Source organism: Labrus mixtus, chromosome 19, assembly GCF_963584025.1.
Source record: "Labrus mixtus chromosome 19, fLabMix1.1, whole genome shotgun sequence".
Taxonomy (NCBI): domain Eukaryota; kingdom Metazoa; phylum Chordata; class Actinopteri; order Labriformes; family Labridae; genus Labrus; species Labrus mixtus.
Window position 1 is genome coordinate 9775624 of NC_083630.1, and position 19444 is coordinate 9795067.

Here is a 19444-nt window from a genome sequence, read left to right on the forward strand (position 1 = left end):
GTGTGTGGCCAATCAGATTTCAAGGGGGGCACATGCCACCTCTGTCTACCCCTTTGGACACTCCCCTGTAATGCAGGGAAGAAAAAAAAAATGTCATAAACTTAAACTACCATTTCATATACCTTTGTTCTAGTTTAAAAGTATGACTGTTGTATTCAAGGTGCGTGGCCTGTGTGGAACGTTAACCTGGAACCAGCATGATGACTTCACCACACCAGAAGGAGACGTGGAGAGCAGTGTTTCATCCTTTGCAGGGAAATTCACAACAGAGCGCTGTGCCCTACCTAAAGGGGCTCCATCAGATCCCTGCACCACCTACACCCAGAGGAGACAATATGCAGAGACTGTGTGCTCCATCATACACAGTCCTATCTTTCAGGTAAAGTGCATGAAGTGTTTTAAATCTCCCACTATCTAAGGAGGAGGTTCCTGTTACACTCTCTTTCTGATTTTGCAGGTGTGTCATGACGTCGTGGAGAGGGAGCCCTATTATCGTCTCTGTCTGTCGGAGGTTTGTGGCTGCCATCCACAGAAAGCCTGTCATTGCAACATCCTCACCGCCTACACCCGACACTGTGCACAAGAAGGAGCTACCATCCACTGGCGAAATCAAACCTTCTGCCGTAAGTTTTCAAGGCCATAGATTAGTGTCCTGGTGAGTTCATCACATGGATTGGTCTTCTCCTGGCTGTCATTACATTTGTTATGTTTGTTCATTCATGGTTCCTGTAGATCCATTAATGGTATTATTATTCGTTCGAGGTACAACAAGAGCAGGGCATAGCTGTATTGTTTTTCTTAGGCTGTGTGTAAGAGTCGTAACCACCGCAACTTACCCATTGGTTCTTGGAAAGACTTTTGAAGGCTCAAGTGTGGCATTTTAATCATCCCGTCTGAGTTATTTGGAGCAAGAAGTGACCGTAGTTGAACACATTGCTCTACCTGTATCCTGGTTTGACAGGTGGCCATGTTAGGGACTTGTTAATCACAGGAAGCCAAGCCTTAAAGCTGACCTTTCTTTACTGCTGTTTTCGTGAAATTAGTGATTTGGACCATAAACTGATCAGTAAAATGCATACTGTGGAAATGGTAAGTGGAGCTTGTATAGCACTTTTCCAGTCTTCTGACCACCAAAAACATTTTTGACACTGCAGGTCACACCTACCCATTCACACCCATTCACACACTGGTTGTAGAGGCTGCTACAGAATGTAAACTGTCCATCAGTATTAAATAATCCCGTTCAGACACATTCATTGATTTGCCCATGTACACTTCCACATGTGCCTGGAGAAGCTGGGTATAAAACCCCTGGTTTTCTGGTTGAGAGACAACCGACTCCACTGCTGAGCCACAGCCACCCTGAAATGAGTAAACTAGTTTTTTCTGATAGACTAACAACTGGATTTCCTTTTGCAACCAGTGGCGTCTCCTACTGTGGGTTTTTTTTCACTATTGTATTGGCTTCACGTTTGAAACAAAGAAGCTATGTCCACTTATTTTAACTTGTGTAATTCACTCAAGTTTGGAGTCGCATGACCTGACCTCACACAAAGACTAAATCACTAAATTGTGAATTTACTGTGACTAGAGCAATATGACTTGAAAGATCTAAGCTAGCACTAGCTTGCTAAGCCAAGCTAGTGTTCAGTATTAGCCTAAAGCTGAAGGAGGTGTTGATGTTGTTTGTCTGTTTTTATAATGACTTTAACACTACTTAAAAGCCAAAATCAGAAATATCCTCGACAGAACTGGTTGCCCTTTAGCATTAAACCACCTTTAAACAATAACTAAAATCCCCTGTCTTTCCAGCGGTCCAGTGTTCAGGAGGTCAGGTATACAAGGAGTGTGGTCGTGCCTGTGGTGGCTCCTGTTCCGAGGGTTGGAGCTGCGATGATGAAGGTGTTGGAGTGGGTATGAGGATGTGTATCCCAGGTTGCCAGTGCCCAACAGGACTAGTGCAGGACCACCAGGGCCAATGTGTACCCATCAGTATGTGCCCCTGTGTGCAAGGAGACAAGACGTACCAGTCTGGTGCTGTTATTAAGAACAACTGTAATACCTGGTATGTTGTCGATCAAGTACTCTCTGTCTTTAATACCCTACATATAGTATGCAAACATGATCAAGATTTTACAAGCAATATGATCAAGTCTCTATGTAGTGAAAATCCTAATTCTAAGTATATACAGTATGCAAGGTAAATTGAACCCTGAATGTAAGATTGCTATTTGCTTCTTAAATGATCTTATTTTACAGATCCATCTTTGACTCTTAATGACAGTATTTGACTCAGTTTAAATTTTAACATCCTGCACAGACACAGTCCTGCAATGAAGAACAGCAGACACAACAGTGTGTTTTACTGCTGACTGCAAAACAAATTGCCCTCTCGCAGGGATAATAAAGACAACTTTTAACCTTGAACACTGCAGAGATAAACTCAGCACAAGCTCTTACTGACCCAATTGCATAAACTTTATTTTCACAACATGTCATAAAAAAAGAGCATGTCTCTGTTTTCACTGCTTTTATCATGTGGTGGCTGTGATAAAGGAAACAGAGGACGCACTTCCTTTCATTGTTTGTAGAGCAGAGGTTTAATGCATCCACAATATAATATTTGCACACTTTCATTTTAATCGTGTATCGTGATCACATGCATTTGGTGACTTCATTTGCTCAAATCAACTTCCTTTTAAACTCTCAACATCTGAGACTGAATACGTTTAACTGAAGTCGAAGTATATTCTGAATTAATTTAACTGTGTTTTTGTCCTGTTTTTTTTTTAATTATTATTATAGCTAATTTAGTCATTTTATCAATTTTAATTTGAATTGCTGAAACTTTAAATTGTGTGTTCACCATGTATGAGAGCGTGCTGACTCCCTGGTGGTGCTAGAGCTCTGATGAAATCGCCCTATGTTCCTGCTCCCTGATTCAGGATAGGTTGATTTCATTGCATCTCTTCACTACACAAACGGAGCGGTCGTCACTTTATCTGAGTCAGGGTAGTCATCAATAAGAAAAAAAAGACTACTGATAAATGTGTTTATATCTGTGTCTGTGTCTGTGTCTGTGGATAGCCCTATCTTTACTTGACTTACTTTTATTATGTTGTAACTGCAAATCGTGTCCAGGCATTCACATTAAATCTCATTAACTGTTATAAGGAAGTAGGACAGTTGAATTTGGGATAATCATTATACTAATATACAACGTGACGGACAGAATAGTGCATCCATTCCCATTAAATGACGGCTCTTAAATTTATTGATTCAAGCGAATTGAACTCACACGTCATTGCACATTTGATTGTTTCCTTGTAATATTTAACAGCTAGTCTTGAGAAATAAAAGTGAAACTTTATCTGTCTGTAGTTAACTTTTATGGGCCAGTAGTGATTTGACAAAACACTCAAGGGCTCTCTACTAACAGCAGGGCCAAGTTGCCAACGGCCTTGGCTGCAGGTCTTTTAGTCAGATATAAACTACACATATGTCAATGTGAAGTTTGATTTTTGCTGAATTCAATCATTCATTGCAAGCTCTAAATAATTTCTGATATACTTTAATGTACACTTAGCCTATTTGAAAAAAAAAAGGTTCCAGTGATTCTGCACACTCTCCTCTTCCCTTTCCAGTGTGTGTGAGCAGGGACAGTTTAACTGCACTCAGGAGCGCTGTGAAGAGGTGAACCGGTGTCCAGGCTCTTTGGTCTACTCTCCACGCTCCTGCCTCCTCACCTGCTCCAGCCTGGACCCTCCAGGCCAACAGCAGGGGTCCAGTGTTTCACAGTCCAGCTGCAGAGAGCCGCTGTCTGGCTGCGTCTGTCCCAAGGGAACTGTGCTTCAAGTGGGTGAAAACTCACATTTCATTTGCTGAAGCTAATTTTGGATAACAAATGTATTTTTAATATGTGAAATGTTGAGACTATAAAGCCCTACCATGACACATTTTGACATTTTATTGCAGAGAAACACAGATGTAGTAATAATATAATTGAAAAGGCTTTGTTCCTTTACTGTTTAATACATAGAAAGGGGTCACTCTGAATTAATGTCACAAGTTGCTCCTGTTATTTCCAGCCCTTCAAAGTTCATAACAGGTATTTTTTGGACCAAACAGTTCTGGGGACTTTTTGAAGAGGAGCTATGGATCTAGGGAGTTCCCTGAGAACTGCTCATCATGGGGATTTTTTATATGTCTGCATTCCCCTGGCCATGGTGAAGTAAGCCGGCCAACACTGATTTAGTTTTTTTTTTTAATTCTTCTTTTAGTTTCTTCATCTTCCCACAGCACTGCTTCGCTGTGTGGTGGATACCTAGAATAGAATACTTTTATTGTCATTGCTGTAAAAACAATGAAAAACAGTTTAGCAGCAGGTCTGTGGCAGAACAAATAGATGCACAAGGGGCGACTGTAGCTTCATTGGTAGAGTCGGTCGTCACTCAACCGGTTGGGGGTTTGAACCCCAGCTCCTGCAGGCACATGTCCGATGTGTCCTTGGGCAACACAATTAACCCCAAATTGCTCACGCTACTTCGTCAGCGGCGTATGAATATGTATTAATGGGGTTAGTTACTTCTTATGGTCACTTTACATAGCAACCTCTACCATCAGTATGTGAATGGATATGAATGTGACATGCGGTGCTTTGAGTAGTCAGAAGACTAGAAAAGCACTATGCAAGCTCAAGTCCATTTACCATTAACCATTTACAGACAGACAGGAATAATGATAATGTAAAGACAAACATTAAAAGCACACCCTGAAAACAATAGTTACATTAAAAAGTTGTTTAAACACTATTGAAAGACTATTACATCTTTCACCCACACTGACTTATTTGTGGGGGAATTAAATTTGTCTTGATGCAAACCCTAGAGGAAATGAGTTTAAACTGTGCATCCTCTTTTGACAATGAATGAATTTAAAACAAAAAATTGAAAAAACAACTCAAAGGGTAAGATAAAATTTGATATAACAAGTATTCAAAGTGTTTTAAGATAACAAGACACATCGACTTCAAAACACATGATTCTCGGATTAATTCACTATTTATGACCCAACTCAATTCTCCATAATAAAGTAGTGTACCGTAGTGTTGAACTGTAACATCTGTGGGTTGATTTCGCCAGCACAGCAACCATGGTGTGGGGTTTCCAGGGCCCCCGAACACAGATGCAAACAGGTGCAAACTGTGAGCCGGAATCAATTTCGATTAGGAAAGACCAGTAGGTGACTCTGTGTATGTCGGGATGATAAAAACCTTGAAGTCTGGGACTTCTCATATGTTAGATATCTCATGACCCCATATGGCTAAAAACACTTAAATTTGTTTAAATCAGGGTGATAACTGTGTTCTGCCAGAGGACTGCCCATGTCACCATAATGGTCATCTTTACTACACCAATGACACCATCACTAAGGATTGCAACACATGGTAAAGTATGCAGTTTTATCATTGCTGAACATTCCCTTTAACACAGTATGATCTTCACTATACTTACTTCATTCCTTCAGTGTGTGCAACGAGCGCCGCTGGCACTGCAGCCAGTCCGCCTGTGCTGGCGTGTGTTTGGCAACTGGTGACCCACACTATATGACATTCGACGGGCGCTGCTTTTCTTTCCTGGGAGATTGCCAGTACGTGCTTGCGCGCGAGACCAGCGGTTTGTTCAGTGTCACGGCAGAGAACGTGCCCTGTGGGAGCACCGGGGTCACCTGCACAAAGTCAGTCACCCTCAGCCTGGGAAATACGGTCATACATCTGTTGAGGGGTAGGTGGGCAGGTGATACAATGATTGATTGTAGGAAGTTTTGGTCTATAGACACCACTGAAGATTATGGATAAATAGGCGTGTTAGGTAAGCTGTCTTGTCTCTGTCTTTTAGGTAAAGCTGTTACAGTAAACGGGATGCCAGTTGATCTACCAAAGTCTTACAGTGGCAGTGGTCTGACATTGGAAAGAGTCGGACTGTTTGTCGCCCTGTCCTCCCGACTGGGGGTCACTCTTCTGTGGGACGGAGGTATGACCCTTTCATGCTCTTTTAGTCTCTGTAGACTTAATTTGTTCGTCAATGTGAACTAACATTTACCAATTGATGATTTTTGAGACCATCTTTAATTCTGATTTTGGAGAGAATGATATAGGTATATATAAAGTAAATAGAGAGATTTGTTTAGCTTGAAAACATTACTGAGGTAAACAGATGGATGCTTTCTTAAACAGGAAAACAAGACAAGACAACATTATTATAGGACAGTTCCTAAATCAGCCCTAATATTTTATTTTTTGGGAATATTCTATCTTCATTAAAGGTTTCATATAAGCCTATTGAAGAAAACATACATCAAAATTTGGATCTATTATAAGCCATCATTAGCTGTTAATATCAGCCGAACGATATATCGGTCAGGCTATTATGTTTCTTTATTTATATTATGCCAAAGTTTTATTTATTTGACAGATTATACATTGTAGAGGAAAGAATTTTCTTGCTTGTGTGTTTATCTTTGGATACAGGTTAATAAGCATGTCATTGGTAATGTTGTTGTCATTCCGTCATGTGGTCTCCAGGCATGCGTGTGTATGTGCGTCTGGCGGCCAACCTGCGCGGCAGGGTCGGAGGCCTGTGCGGTAACTTTGATGGAGACACAGAGAATGATTTCACCACACGGCAGGGCATCGTGGAGTCTACACCCGAGCTGTTTGGTAACTCCTGGAAGGTCAGCCCCTCTTGCCCTGACGTGGCAAACCAGGACCTTCGGGACCCTTGTGCTGTGAGTTCAGTATAGAGACGTGCGCATTCACTCACAAACGGACACTTTCCAAGAATATTCCAAATAGAAGACATGTTCGACTTTGTTGCAGAACCAGCACACACAAACTAAAGCTAACTATCTTCTCTCTCTTTTTGTCTCTCCTCAGCTGAACCCTCACAGGGTGACCTGGGCCAGGAAAAGGTGTGCAGTTCTGACTCAGGCGCTCTTCTCTCAGTGCCACCCCGAGGTGCCCTTCCAGCAGTATTATGACTGGTGTGTCTTTGATGCTTGTGGGTGAGTGACAGCAGTAAGCACTAAATATCAGAGCTTTATTCAAATGTTGGATTAGCATACAATTCTATGAAGACATGCCTGCTCCTAATTAACATTTCCAGCCACAACCATTGATTTACCAAATATTCTTCACGACACCCAGGGCATTGCAATTGTTGGAATTAGGAATACATACTCAAATGCACACAATTGCAAGCTACATTTACTGAACCACTTTCATTAACATTTAGGCCATTGCACCATAATTATCTTTACACACCTTTCATATCTAGAACAAAGTAACCAGCACTCTAACCATTTAGCTAATTTTGTGTGTTTCAGCTGTGACTCCGGCGGGGACTGTGAGTGTCTCTGTACAGCCATTGCTGCCTATGCTGAAGAGTGCAACCGACGAGGGGTCTACATCCGCTGGAGGTCTCAAGAGCTCTGTCGTATGTCAGAGACACACAATGCACACACACACACACATGTATACTGTTGTGTTCCAGTTTCCTGTAGCTGTTGTTATGTTGTCCTTGTCTTGCACTTTGTCTTACTATCTCTCTGTTCATCTCCTTCCCCGCAGCTCTGCAGTGTGACAATGGTCTGGTGTATGATCCTTGCGGTCCAGCTTGCTCCCCTTTGTGCCCAAGTGTTCAGAAAAGTCCACACTCCCAGTGCGGTGCTCTCTCCTGCGTGGAGGGCTGCTTCTGTCCCGTTGGCACTGTCCAACATGGTAAAACTGAAACTCAAGCTTTTAAGTAATGGACATATTTGAGATGACACATTTCTGCTCCCCAGAGGACTTTTTCTGATGTTTCAATGACTGACAGACCTTTCAGTTAGCCCTTTGACTCTAATGAGCCCATGTTCTTTTGCCATTCTCCTCACCTAGGACAAAATATCTCGCATTACGGCTCGCAAAGCTCTGAGAATAGCAGAATAGTCCATTTGTTTTCTGTTCTACAGGTGACAGTTGTGTAGTTCCTAGTGAGTGTCCGTGTGAGTGGGACGGCTCAATGTTTCCTGCCGATTCAGTCATTACTCAACACTGCCAGAACTGGTCAGTGAAGATCCTCTCTATTATTTAACTATAGTAGATGTTTTATTTATTCTTCAATAACACTTTATCAATTATAGTGGATTGATTTGCCTTTGCATCTCCAGCTCCTGTGAGGATGGTTTGTGGCAGTGTCAGGGTGTGGCCTGCCCCCCTCCCTCCCCTCCCTGTCTGGACTCAGAGTTCACCTGCGCTGGGGGGCGCTGTATCCCCTCTATGTGGATGTGTGACAATGAAGATGACTGTGGTGATGGATCAGATGAAGTCTGCCCATCCACGTGCTCTCCAGATCAATTCCGCTGCACCAGCACGCCGAGGTAAAAAAAAACAAAAAAAACACTCTAGTTTATCAGCAGCGTAATTTCCTTGTGTTAAGATAAGAAAGACTAAAAATTACCTTTGGTTGGTTCATGGCTCCAGAGCCGGCCCTAACCCACTTGGTGCCCTAGGCAAGATTTTAGCTGGTACCCCTTGAATTGCAACCGATTCCACCACCAATCACAATATTCATACACTTCAAGAAAACTGGCATACAGCTTAATGTTTTACAGCTTTTCTTTACGATCAGTGTCAATCACTTCTGATAACTAGTCTGTCTTCCTCCCCTACAAAGAACAGGACAATAGGACCTTTTTAAATAGGTGATGCAGATAAAATAACATTAAGTAATAGTTAAACACACAGTTTCCTTCTTTTTCTTCTTAATTTCGTCAACTGTTCTTCCTCACTCATTTCGGGTACCAGGATGCCCCCTATGGATGGCAGGCGCCCCTAGCATTTGCCTATACTGCCTATGCCACGGGCCGGCCCTGCTTGGCTCCCTTCCTCATCCTCTCGAGGATGAATCCCATCACTTTAGGAACCAACAACTTTCATCAGACGACAGGCCAAACTTTGCACATGTGCATTTTTATTAACCACAGTACATAAAAAAACGATCCCTATTGGAATTCATGCATCCATGATCTTATGATCTGCAAAATGCTATATTCTAAAATGTTTTTATTTAAACAAGCTATAATGCTAAACGTCATCTTCTAACATGTGCAATGTTAGCATGTTAAAGTTACACAGCTATTAATTGCACTGACATAAATGCTGACATGCTAAAGTGAAATTACCAGCAAAAAACCAGCAGGTACACTTTCTAGAGTTAATCAAACAATACAGTATGCTTTTCCTCTACTGAGGTTGAGGATGCGACAGCAGTGATTTGTATCCTTACTTGTTCATCCCTCCCTTTAAAGCCTTATCAGGTTGCTAACAATGGCTTTAGACGGAAGTTAGATTTTTACATTTGAAAACTCAGTCCCTAAACTCAATAAAGTGAAATGACCCCAATCCTGCAGTGGACCATGTTTGAACCTGGTTCTGCGTTGTGATGGCCACCCAGACTGTGCCGACCAATCAGATGAGGAGTTCTGTGGACCTGTCACCCCTGTGCCCCTTTGCCCACTGGGGGAGTTTCAGTGCGCCAGTGGAAGGTGCCTGCCAGCCAGCCTTGTGTGTGATGGACGGCTGGACTGTGGTTTCGCTGATGGGTCTGATGAACAAGGTAATCTATCACCCAGCATGATACTCTTACATGTGACAATACTAGAATGTTTACTTTTCAGTACATTATGCACATGAACTTCTGTTCGTCCAGACTGTGGCGTGGTGTGTGATGAAGGAGAATTCCTGTGTGCTGGAGGACGTTGTATCCTCTACCTCCACCGCTGTGACGGACATGATGACTGTGGGGACCTCAGTGATGAGAGAGGGTGTGTTTAATTTCTATTGAACTTTAGGATCTGAGATTGTAGGTGTCAAGGTAAAGTTGACACCTATATTTTAGTCAGCATCAACTTAAGGCAACTCATTTCTCAAATCCTAAACAATATTTGAAGAAAGCTACATCAAATATTACAAATGATTTCCAAATACTCTTCAGCCCATGTCTGTTCATAACATACAGACTGTTCGATTTCTTTCGTTTCCAAACAACTGGTTTCAGGTGTCTGTGCTCAAAAGGGGAGTTCCAGTGCCCTGGTGGTCAGTGTATCCCTGCAGAGAAAGTGTGCGACGGACGCAGAGATTGCACCGCTGGAACTGATGAGGCTGTATGTCCAAGTAAAGGTAAACAAAGCCGATATGTATTGTTATGTCCACACAACATGATAAGTGACCCCCACTCTTCCCACGCCCAAGAATACCAGCAGCCCCAGGTCACTTCAGATTCAACATTTATTTATTTATAGAGCAGAGAATGGCCCCAAAAAACAGTGAACAAAAGGACTAGCAACACCCTAGTCTTTCCTAACATGAAAAGAAAATAACAAAATGACAAATCTCTTACCTTTTCTCCTAACATAAAAACAAGAGAAAAAGAAGTAAACGAAAGAAAAAAAAAACAGGGCTTCTCCCTCCTAATCACTGCTGTGTGGTGCACGAATATTTGCCCAGCTCTGACAAGCTCAATTCAGATCACGCAGAAACTTAAACTGCAGACACACTTATGCTTCTTTATTGACTTACAAGAATTTGTACGCATTACACTATTATTCATACTGTGTCAGTTTTTTGGATGATGCCATTCTACCTTTCACTCATTATGTTAATTGAGAAAAAAGCAATAATTGTATCAAATTAAGGCATCAGTTTCAGCTAAGAGGGCTCTTAGTATGTCTGTAAAAAGGGAAGGGCTCCAGGTTGCTTTGCGGTCACACCGTGCACATGCCAGAAAAATTATAATACAATGGTGGCAGCCAACTCATATATCAGCTTCACGTGCATAACTTTTTCCCAAAGAGCCACCCTGTGTGGTTTGAATTTTCAAAGTTTTGATCATTCTTGTGTTGCAGTTACCTGTGCTCCTGACCAGCTGGCCTGCAATGACGGCACATGTGTTTCCAACACTAAGCTGTGTGATGGAACAAGAGACTGTCAAGGTGGAGAGGACGAAAACACAACCAACTGCTACAGCGTCATCATAACAACATCATCCCCAGCTGTCACTCCAACTATGCCCAGTTCAGGTAAAGGCGGTCAGGATTCAATATTCAGGAGGAGGTCTGTGCAGTATTCAGTCAGAGTAAAGGAGTCTGTTTCTCCAGTTTGTAGGTCCTATGAGTTCAGCTGTGCCACTGGAGGGCAGTGTGTGCCTCAGGCCTGGCGTTGTGACGGGGAAACAGATTGTATGGATGGTAGTGATGAGCAGCAGTGCAGCGCCCCCTGTGGCCCCAGCCAGGTGCCCTGCCAAAGTGGGGACCAGTGTGTCGACTACCAGCAGCTCTGTGATGGGATTCCACAGTGCAGGGATGCTTCTGATGAGAGTATTGACAACTGTGGTAAGCTACTAATGCAAATATTAAGGGGGATTAGATGACAATAATACAAACGTTAAAGAAAATCTAAGTGAAAACTGAAAATAGGTTTGTCTGTCCACTAGGCTCCATTCGGATACCTCCATGTCCAGGCAGCTTTTCATGCGACAACCGCACTTGTGTGAACATGACACAAGTGTGCAACGGTGTACCAGACTGTCCGCGAGGCGACGATGAGTTGGTGTGTGGTGAGTTCTCACAAGTTAAGGAGAGGAGAAAGGTGAGAATGGGAGTGTGGATGAATTTAGAGAAGGGTTGGTTTAAGGGAAGAGTAAAAGGGAAATATAAAGCCATGAGAGCGAGAGAGTAAAAGGTAGTGTTGATCCCCGTGTCTCATGTTTGATGGTTGGGATCTTTTCATCTTTGGTAATGATATTTCTGTAATGTACCTCTGTACAGATAAAACTGTCTCACCAGCGCCCCCTGGCGGAAGGAACAACACTGTCGCCTGCCCTGAATTTACCTGTATGGATGGATCTTGTGTCCCCTTCAACATGGTGAGTCTAATTGAAATGACATCACAAACAGCAAGCCAAACTTCAGTTGTCTCCAGTTAACCATTTTTTTAAAATACCAATATGTGGACAGGATTTCATTACATAACTATTAAGTGTTTAAATGTAGGAGCTAGTAAAATAAGTGCACATTAATTTCATTTTTAATTATTTATTTACATGATAATATATTTAAAAAAGAAAAAAAAAGATTTGGTGATGAGGTCTAATCAACAGTCATCGTGGTTATTCATAACCAGCATGTATTTTTTTTTAATGTTTAACAATAAATGTCTGTAAAAAAGTAAAAATTTGCAAAATAATAGCTTATCATCTTTAAAGCTATTCTGCACATCTTGTTCATTATCTTTTTCCTGTCACCTAGGTGTGTAACGGTGTGGCAGACTGTCCAGACTCCTCATTAAATCAAATAGGAGTCCCCACTGACGAGCAGGGCTGCAGGAGCTGGAGCCCCTGGGGTCCATGGAGCCACTGCAGCACCTCCTGTGGGACAGGCTCCATGAGCCGCCAACGAACCTGCCCCACTGGTGACCCACTGCGCCATTGTCATGGACAGGACCAGCAGAGGCAGCAGTGCTTCAACACCACCTGCCCTGGTAAGGAAGTGGGCATGAACTACAAGAAACACACATCTGCCACTAAAATAGCCATAAATAAATCAGATAGTTTGTTTATATGTTGCGCTCTCTCTCTCCACCTCCTCCAGTTGACGGGCAGTGGATGCCGTGGGCTGTCTGGTCGAACTGTTCGAGTAGTTGTGGTGGAGTGCAGGTCAGACACAGAGGCTGCGTCCCTCCTCGCAACAGAGGCCGAGATTGTTCCCAGCTCCCTGGATCATCCAACCTGGCTATGGAAATCAGTAAGAGCCGTCTGTGAACTTCATTAAAAATGAAGCTTTTATTCTTCCTTCTCTTCCATCCACCCAAATCTCCACTCATAGATCAACTCTTCAACATCCATTAGTCGTTGTGTCATCGTGACCTTTTCTCCTGTCATGTTATACTGTATTATCACCAATAAAAAAAACAAGACAAGAGAAAACATTAATTAAAAGATACTGAAAGTGTAATTGAAAATAAATGTTTGAAAAAGACATGCTGAGTAACCGACCCTCTGCTTCTGGAAATCCATGTTCTTTTGGCCATTTTTATTTTATTTTAGTTATTTTTGGTGTTGTTTCTGTCAGTATCATCAGAATAAGATTTACTGTACAAGAGGATAGTAGTGAAATTTTGTGAATTGTATTTCCAGTGTTGGATATTTTCAGCGAGTGTCGATCATTATACAAACGTATCCTTGACGATTTTCTTTTCTTGAACAACTTCAATTGAAATTGTTTCAATCTTCAAATGTGGTTTTCTAACGTCATGTGACGATGGTGATATTAGGTACAGGCTCACATCAAAGTCTGAAAGAGTTCACAGTTGAAAAGAAAGTGGGAATGGTGGACAGATTTTAATATTTAAAACATGACGCTTCTTTGGTCCACTGTCCCACCACAGAGCCTTGTCCTGATGATGGATGTGACAACACTAGCTGTCCTTCAGGGCTGGTGAGATACAGCTGTGCTCCCTGCCCTGTTTCCTGTGCTCACATCAGCAGCGGGACAACCTGTGATTCCACAGCACCCTGCTCCTCAGGTCAGGCAAGAGGAATCTGGAGTGTCCTTCTCTAAAAAAGTTGATCCTTTCCATTTTGAAAAGTTGAAACAGTCTAACAAGCTTTCTTCTGATGATTCATACAATCCATGTGTCTCTAACCCTCAGGTTGTTGGTGTGCTGAGGGACAGGTGATGAACCACATGCAAAAGTGTGTGTTACCAGAAGAGTGTGTGTGTGAGGTGGCAGGTGTGCGGTACTGGCCGGGTCAGCAGATGAAGGTGGACTGTGAGATCTGTGTTTGTGAGAGAGGGAGGCCTCACAGATGCCAGCCTAACCCAGAGTGTTCAGGTCAGTCTGTAAAATGATTGATTGTAAGGACGACATCAAACCTAAAGCGTATTTAACCACTTACTGGGCCTTATCAAAGTCTACTTTGTAACACTGCAGTGCACTGTGGCTGGTCGTCATGGACTGAGTGGGGGGAGTGTTTGGGGCCATGTGGTGTTCAGAGTGTGCAGTGGTCGTTCCGCAGCCCAAACAACCCCATCAAGCACGGTGATGGGAGAGCCTGCAGAGGAATTTACAGGAAAGCCCGTCGGTGTGTACCCATAACCTGGACCCTCAACTTGCTTGTCTGATTTACTACTGAATTCATTCAATTGTACATGTGGATTATTTTGATCTCCATTAAGATATTCGTTCTTTGTTACCTTCCATGATTCCCTATCGTCTCCAACCTTGACCCTTGCTTGACAAAGCTTCCTTGAAAAGTAAAGGCCATATTTACCATCTGATGTTTATGGTTCCCAGATGATTTGTGCTAATGTTTGTAGTGCAAGGTTATCTGCATATTTCTTAAGGAAGGAATACAATTGAGATCTTATTTTCAATCTACTGACCACATTATCATCCACAGGACTAGTATAAAGCCTAACCCTTCTAAACTTGAGTCTTCACCAAGCATAACAAAATACAAATGCTTAGCTGAAAGTCCTTAACTTGAACTAGGCTTCGAGTGGTTATTTGTTGGCCACAGAGGAAAAACACCCTCCTTTTGATTACATCGCAAAACAATAGACATATATGCTCACCATATCTAAAAGGTTTTTTTTGCATGCACAGGTGCCAGACTGACCCCTGTGATGAGTGCGAGTACCAGGGTCAGTCCCACACTGTGGGAGACAGATGGAGGTCGGACCACTGCCTTTTATGTCACTGTCGGCCAAACCTCACAGTACACTGTTTCCCCTTCTGTCCATACGCTGTCAGTGGATGCCCTCAGGTTAGTGCAGATTCTTAATATTTATAAAAAATATGATGGAGTGCATACTGTCAGTGCATTTGTACAGGTATTAAAGCAATTTCATCACGTGTGTGGCTGTGTCAAATATGAAATGATCTTCTGTTTGTGCAGGGTCAAAGCCTGGTGCCTGGAGAGGGAGACAGGTGTTGTTACTGCCAAGGTAAAATCATTGCTGTTGATCTGAATTCCTCCCTGATGAAATATCTGCCTGTTCAACTTTGACTTAAATAAATGGCTTTTATTAGTTATACAAATATAGCTGCACTTCAAGGATACTTATCTTGCCAGTCAATGATCAATGAAGTCAAAGATGACCTTGATACGAATGTAAGGAAATATGATTTTAAAAATCATTCTTACTGTGGAAGAAATGTTTAATTGTCCTTTCTATAAATTTGATGTCAGTTTTTACGTTTGGTTTATGTTGCTTTGAAAAGGGATCAAAAGTGTATCCCGTTCAGACGAGAGACAGGGTTCCCTTGCTCCACTCTTGGATCAAAGCGTCAACCTCCTGTGTTGAAAAGTGAGGCCAATGCGGAAGTGCAAAATCCTGCAGTCCGTCGAGTGTTCGCTTCGATCTGGCTCCAAGAGCTCCGGAAGACACGTACACACCACATTCAAAAATGCACATTTTTACAGTAGAAATAAACATGTTTACAGCCCAGTACAAAAATGAAAATAGGTCGGATTAGTTATTGTTCTCGTGCATGGGCAGAATTTCTTTCAGAATACATGGTAAATGCACTTGAGCTTGTATAGCACTATTCTAGTCTTCTGACTTTTACACTGCATGTCACACCTACACATTCACACACATGGTAGAGGTTGCTATGTAAAGTGACCATCAGAAGTAACTAATCCCATTCATACACATTCATACTGCGCTGACAACAGCGGGAGTGATGCGGGGTTAAGTGTCTTGCCCAATGACACATTGAGGAGCTGAAGTTTGGGGATCGAACCCCCAACCTTCAGGTTAAGAGACAAATGACTCTACCAACTAAGCCCATATCTGTTTTGATTTTATGAATGATACATGCTATCCGTAGTTAGGCACATAGCTGACATGATTGACAGGTGGGCGTGCTGTAACTGTTCGTCAGGAGTCTTAAAACTCGCCTCAGCTCCAGCTCTCAGTCTGTCGTTAGATTGACTGAAAGTTAGGCTGAGACAGGATTTCCAGCATGGCGGCTGCTGCCAATAAGCCTCCAGAGCCCCCTGCAGTAACAGATGGGTGACATCACTCGGGCTTTGTCCATTAATATTTACAATCTATGTTTGGACCACAAACTTATTTTAGACCCTTGAGATTATACATTTAGTATTCAAACATCTCAAACTTTATAGAGATTTCACAGGTTTTTTTTTTTTAGAGTCAGAGAACCTGTAGTAGTATATTTGAATGTTTGGTATCAACCCAATAATTCATCCATGTTTTTTATAGAGGAATAAATTGAGATCAAAAGAGGATGGGTAAGCATATTACCAGCTACATATAGTTTGCATTCATTTAGTCTGACACTAAAAGGTGCAGCCAAGTCCAAATATTAAGACCCAGTTTGTTGTTTCTTAAATTGGAATATAGAGTTCTCCGACATTAATCTTTCTCTCTTTTTACGTCTTTGTAGGAGAAAATGACACCATTCTTGTGACAATCAGCCCTGACACTGTGACATCATCGCCAGCAGAGGGCAGTAAACCTCTGGTCCCGACATATCCACTACCTCCTGGAGGTAAGATCAGTTGATCACACAGTCAAACAGGTAGAAGATTTCAGTTTGTTGTTTCTGTCTCCTCTCATGGGTTTTTTATGGAATCTCACCTTCTTTTATTTAGATGAGTGTTGGTCTCCTCTGGGTGTTCAGTCTCTCCCAGCTTCCAGTTTCAGTTCCTCCTCACAGCAGACCGGTCACCCTCCTGAGGCAGGACGCCTACACAGTTGGGAGCCACATAGTGACCTCCAGGTAAACCAAGCCTACTGATAGAGTTAGTTAGTACCATCAGACTTTTCAATATTCATGCATTTGAGATGTTATTGAGAAAGTTGCTGAACACCCACTAGCTCAGAGACTTTGGTTTTGTAGTTGACCTGATCATGTTAAATCAGAACTGAAATAATTATAACAGAAGAGGTTTGAATTGCATCCAATCGCTGAATAGTATCCACTCCTAAACTCACCTGTGTGCTGTCATTGGCTGAGGGAATTGGGAAACACACCAGCTCCCCGCGCAGAAATGTCCCATGTAAATAAAAACAAAAAAATACATTCTGATCAGGCACAGTCACCAACACACATGTATGGAGGTCCACAACTGATGATTGAGCAGTATTACTTTTGTATTGATCTGTATTTTATTTTTTAGGAAAACACTATTGACTCTATCTTTAAAGTTAAATTGCTTGCTCAGTACAACCTGTTGTGTTGTGCCTGGCTGCTTTTGACCAATAGTTAATGAGCTCTGTCTTATTTTCCTTGCTTTAGTTATGGTGGTTGGTAGATTAACCTACATGTATAATACTCCTTTGGTTTTCCACACCAAATACTTTTCTTAGAGTTATCAGCCTTCCATGTTGGTCCCTGTTTTGGATCCATGCTACTGGTGTGGTTCAAGGTATTTGAGGGATGGCTGGTTGATCAGTTGCTCCCTCTATCAGTTTTAGTCCAGACTTAAATGCCTACTTTGAACAATTACTGGATATATGTACTTTTGCACAAACATTCAAGGTATCTTTTACGGGCAGCTGTGGCACAGTTGGTAGAGTCCATTTACAATTTACTGTATCTGGAGCCAAATGTCTTCGGGGATCTTGTACGCTACTTTAGCTCTAATGTCTGAGATATTCACACACCAGATTGTCATAGATTTTATATTTGAGTTGGAATCTATTTTCCTGTAGGGCTATCATCAGATTAAAAAAAAGAATCATTTCATATCCCAAGTCATATTTACCACCAGGGTTTTGAACCTCACATTCACTTCAAAGACATTTCTTCAGCAATATGATTATAAGGTGATGTTCTGATTTATCTGCAAAATGTTCAGGGCTGGAGTCCAGAACCTGAGGAGTATAAGGACCTACCACAGCGGAGCCCTGAGGGACACGCAAGCAAATCACAGAGCCCCTACCTGCAGATAGACCTTCTCCAGCCATACAACATTACTGGTAAATAGACTAAACAGGCAGGTACATTCCTAAAGAGAAAATGTGCTGTGTATAAGTATTTTTCTCTTTTACTCTCTGTAGGTGTGCTTACCCAGGGTGGAGGGGTGTTTGGCACCTTTGTCTCTAGTTTCTATCTCCAGTTTAGCAGCAATGGCAGACAGTGGTACACTTACAAAGAGCTGGTGACTGATGCCCGGCCAAGAGCCAAGGTCAGACATTAAAACATGTTCATGCAACTTTTCATCATTTATTCTGAAGGCAGTTTGTGTTTTACCATTCCGTTACCACAACCTTTCAACCTCCAGGTTTTCAACGGTAACCATGATGATCGAGGGGTGGCAGAGATCCGACTGGATAGGATGGTCACAGCTCAGTTTGTCCGCCTGCTGCCACATGACTTCCAGAACGGCATTTACCTTCGACTTGAGATCATGGGCTGTGGGGATGGTTAGGAGATAATGCTACTTTTCAATGCTACTTTGTTGTTCTGTTGTTACATAACTTTGGGGGAAATTGTGATACTAAAATTGTCCCCTTCTCTCTCCTTTAGGTGACCAATGGTTGGCAACCACAACCGCTCCCTCCCCAGTCACTCCAGTAGGGGGCTGCAGAGAGAAGGAGTTCCACTGTAAAAATGGTCGCTGTGTGCCAGCAGGTCTGCAGGGAGTTGTCTGTGATGGCGTCAATGACTGTGGGGATGGATCAGATGAGATGCACTGTGGTGAGCTTCCCAACTTTACATGCTTAAGTTTCCTTTTATTTCTTAGATGTGTGCTACTTTTCATTTTCTCTGAAATGTTGTGAAAAAGGGAACCCAGATATGCAATCAGCTGTTTTTCCATCCTTGCCTTTTTAATTTCCTTGCATGGAAGTTACACTAACCAAAGCTGAAAAAGTAAGTGTGAATCTAGTTTGATCATTTCTATTCACAGGTACGCAGCCATCCCCTACGTCCGTCAGTCCTCGCAGCTGCCCTGCTGGTCAATTCTCCTGCCCTCCACCAGGGGGCTGCATTGAGAAAGGACATCGCTGTGATGGGATCCCTCACTGTCCCAAAGGAGAGGATGAAGCAGGCTGCCATCACCACGACAACGCTACTACTCAGTCAGACAGGTAAGGGTCATTATTTTATTTAAAGAGGACATATTATCCCCCTTTTCCACTTCAAACAGTCTCATGTGGTCTAAATGAAACATCTGTGCTGTGCTTTGGTCAAAATATAACATGAATCAAGGTTCTAGACCACTTTTACTGAGGGGGCCAAACTGGAGCCAGTTGTTTTGTCAGAGGGGAACATAAAACCCAGGTGAAAAATAGACAAAGATGATCGCTTTAAAAAATATATATATTATGCCAAATAATAGCGCACATCATAAAATACCACAACATAAAA

The 19444-nt window shown here is 42.3% G+C and overlaps 1 protein-coding gene across 1 annotated transcript in view; it reads left to right on the forward strand.

The window, feature by feature from the left end:
* Nucleotides 1–19444, forward strand: part of sspo (SCO-spondin) — an 84276-nt gene that overhangs the window by 10650 nt on the left and 54182 nt on the right. The window contains 34 exon segments of the mRNA XM_061065120.1: nucleotides 161–379; nucleotides 458–623; nucleotides 1813–2065; nucleotides 3645–3855; nucleotides 5352–5446; nucleotides 5527–5783; nucleotides 5898–6032; nucleotides 6584–6786; nucleotides 6935–7062; nucleotides 7384–7493; nucleotides 7628–7777; nucleotides 8011–8104; nucleotides 8209–8418; nucleotides 9451–9656; nucleotides 9750–9864; nucleotides 10098–10219; nucleotides 10945–11093; nucleotides 11184–11430; nucleotides 11532–11654; nucleotides 11866–11963; nucleotides 12346–12577; nucleotides 12688–12840; nucleotides 13484–13621; nucleotides 13748–13930; nucleotides 14030–14180; nucleotides 14705–14864; nucleotides 14997–15045; nucleotides 16514–16618; nucleotides 16722–16849; nucleotides 17931–18051; nucleotides 18133–18260; nucleotides 18357–18498; nucleotides 18602–18772; nucleotides 18984–19164. Coding sequence (XP_060921103.1) covers nucleotides 161–379; nucleotides 458–623; nucleotides 1813–2065; nucleotides 3645–3855; nucleotides 5352–5446; nucleotides 5527–5783; nucleotides 5898–6032; nucleotides 6584–6786; nucleotides 6935–7062; nucleotides 7384–7493; nucleotides 7628–7777; nucleotides 8011–8104; nucleotides 8209–8418; nucleotides 9451–9656; nucleotides 9750–9864; nucleotides 10098–10219; nucleotides 10945–11093; nucleotides 11184–11430; nucleotides 11532–11654; nucleotides 11866–11963; nucleotides 12346–12577; nucleotides 12688–12840; nucleotides 13484–13621; nucleotides 13748–13930; nucleotides 14030–14180; nucleotides 14705–14864; nucleotides 14997–15045; nucleotides 16514–16618; nucleotides 16722–16849; nucleotides 17931–18051; nucleotides 18133–18260; nucleotides 18357–18498; nucleotides 18602–18772; nucleotides 18984–19164 — 5333 coding nt within the window.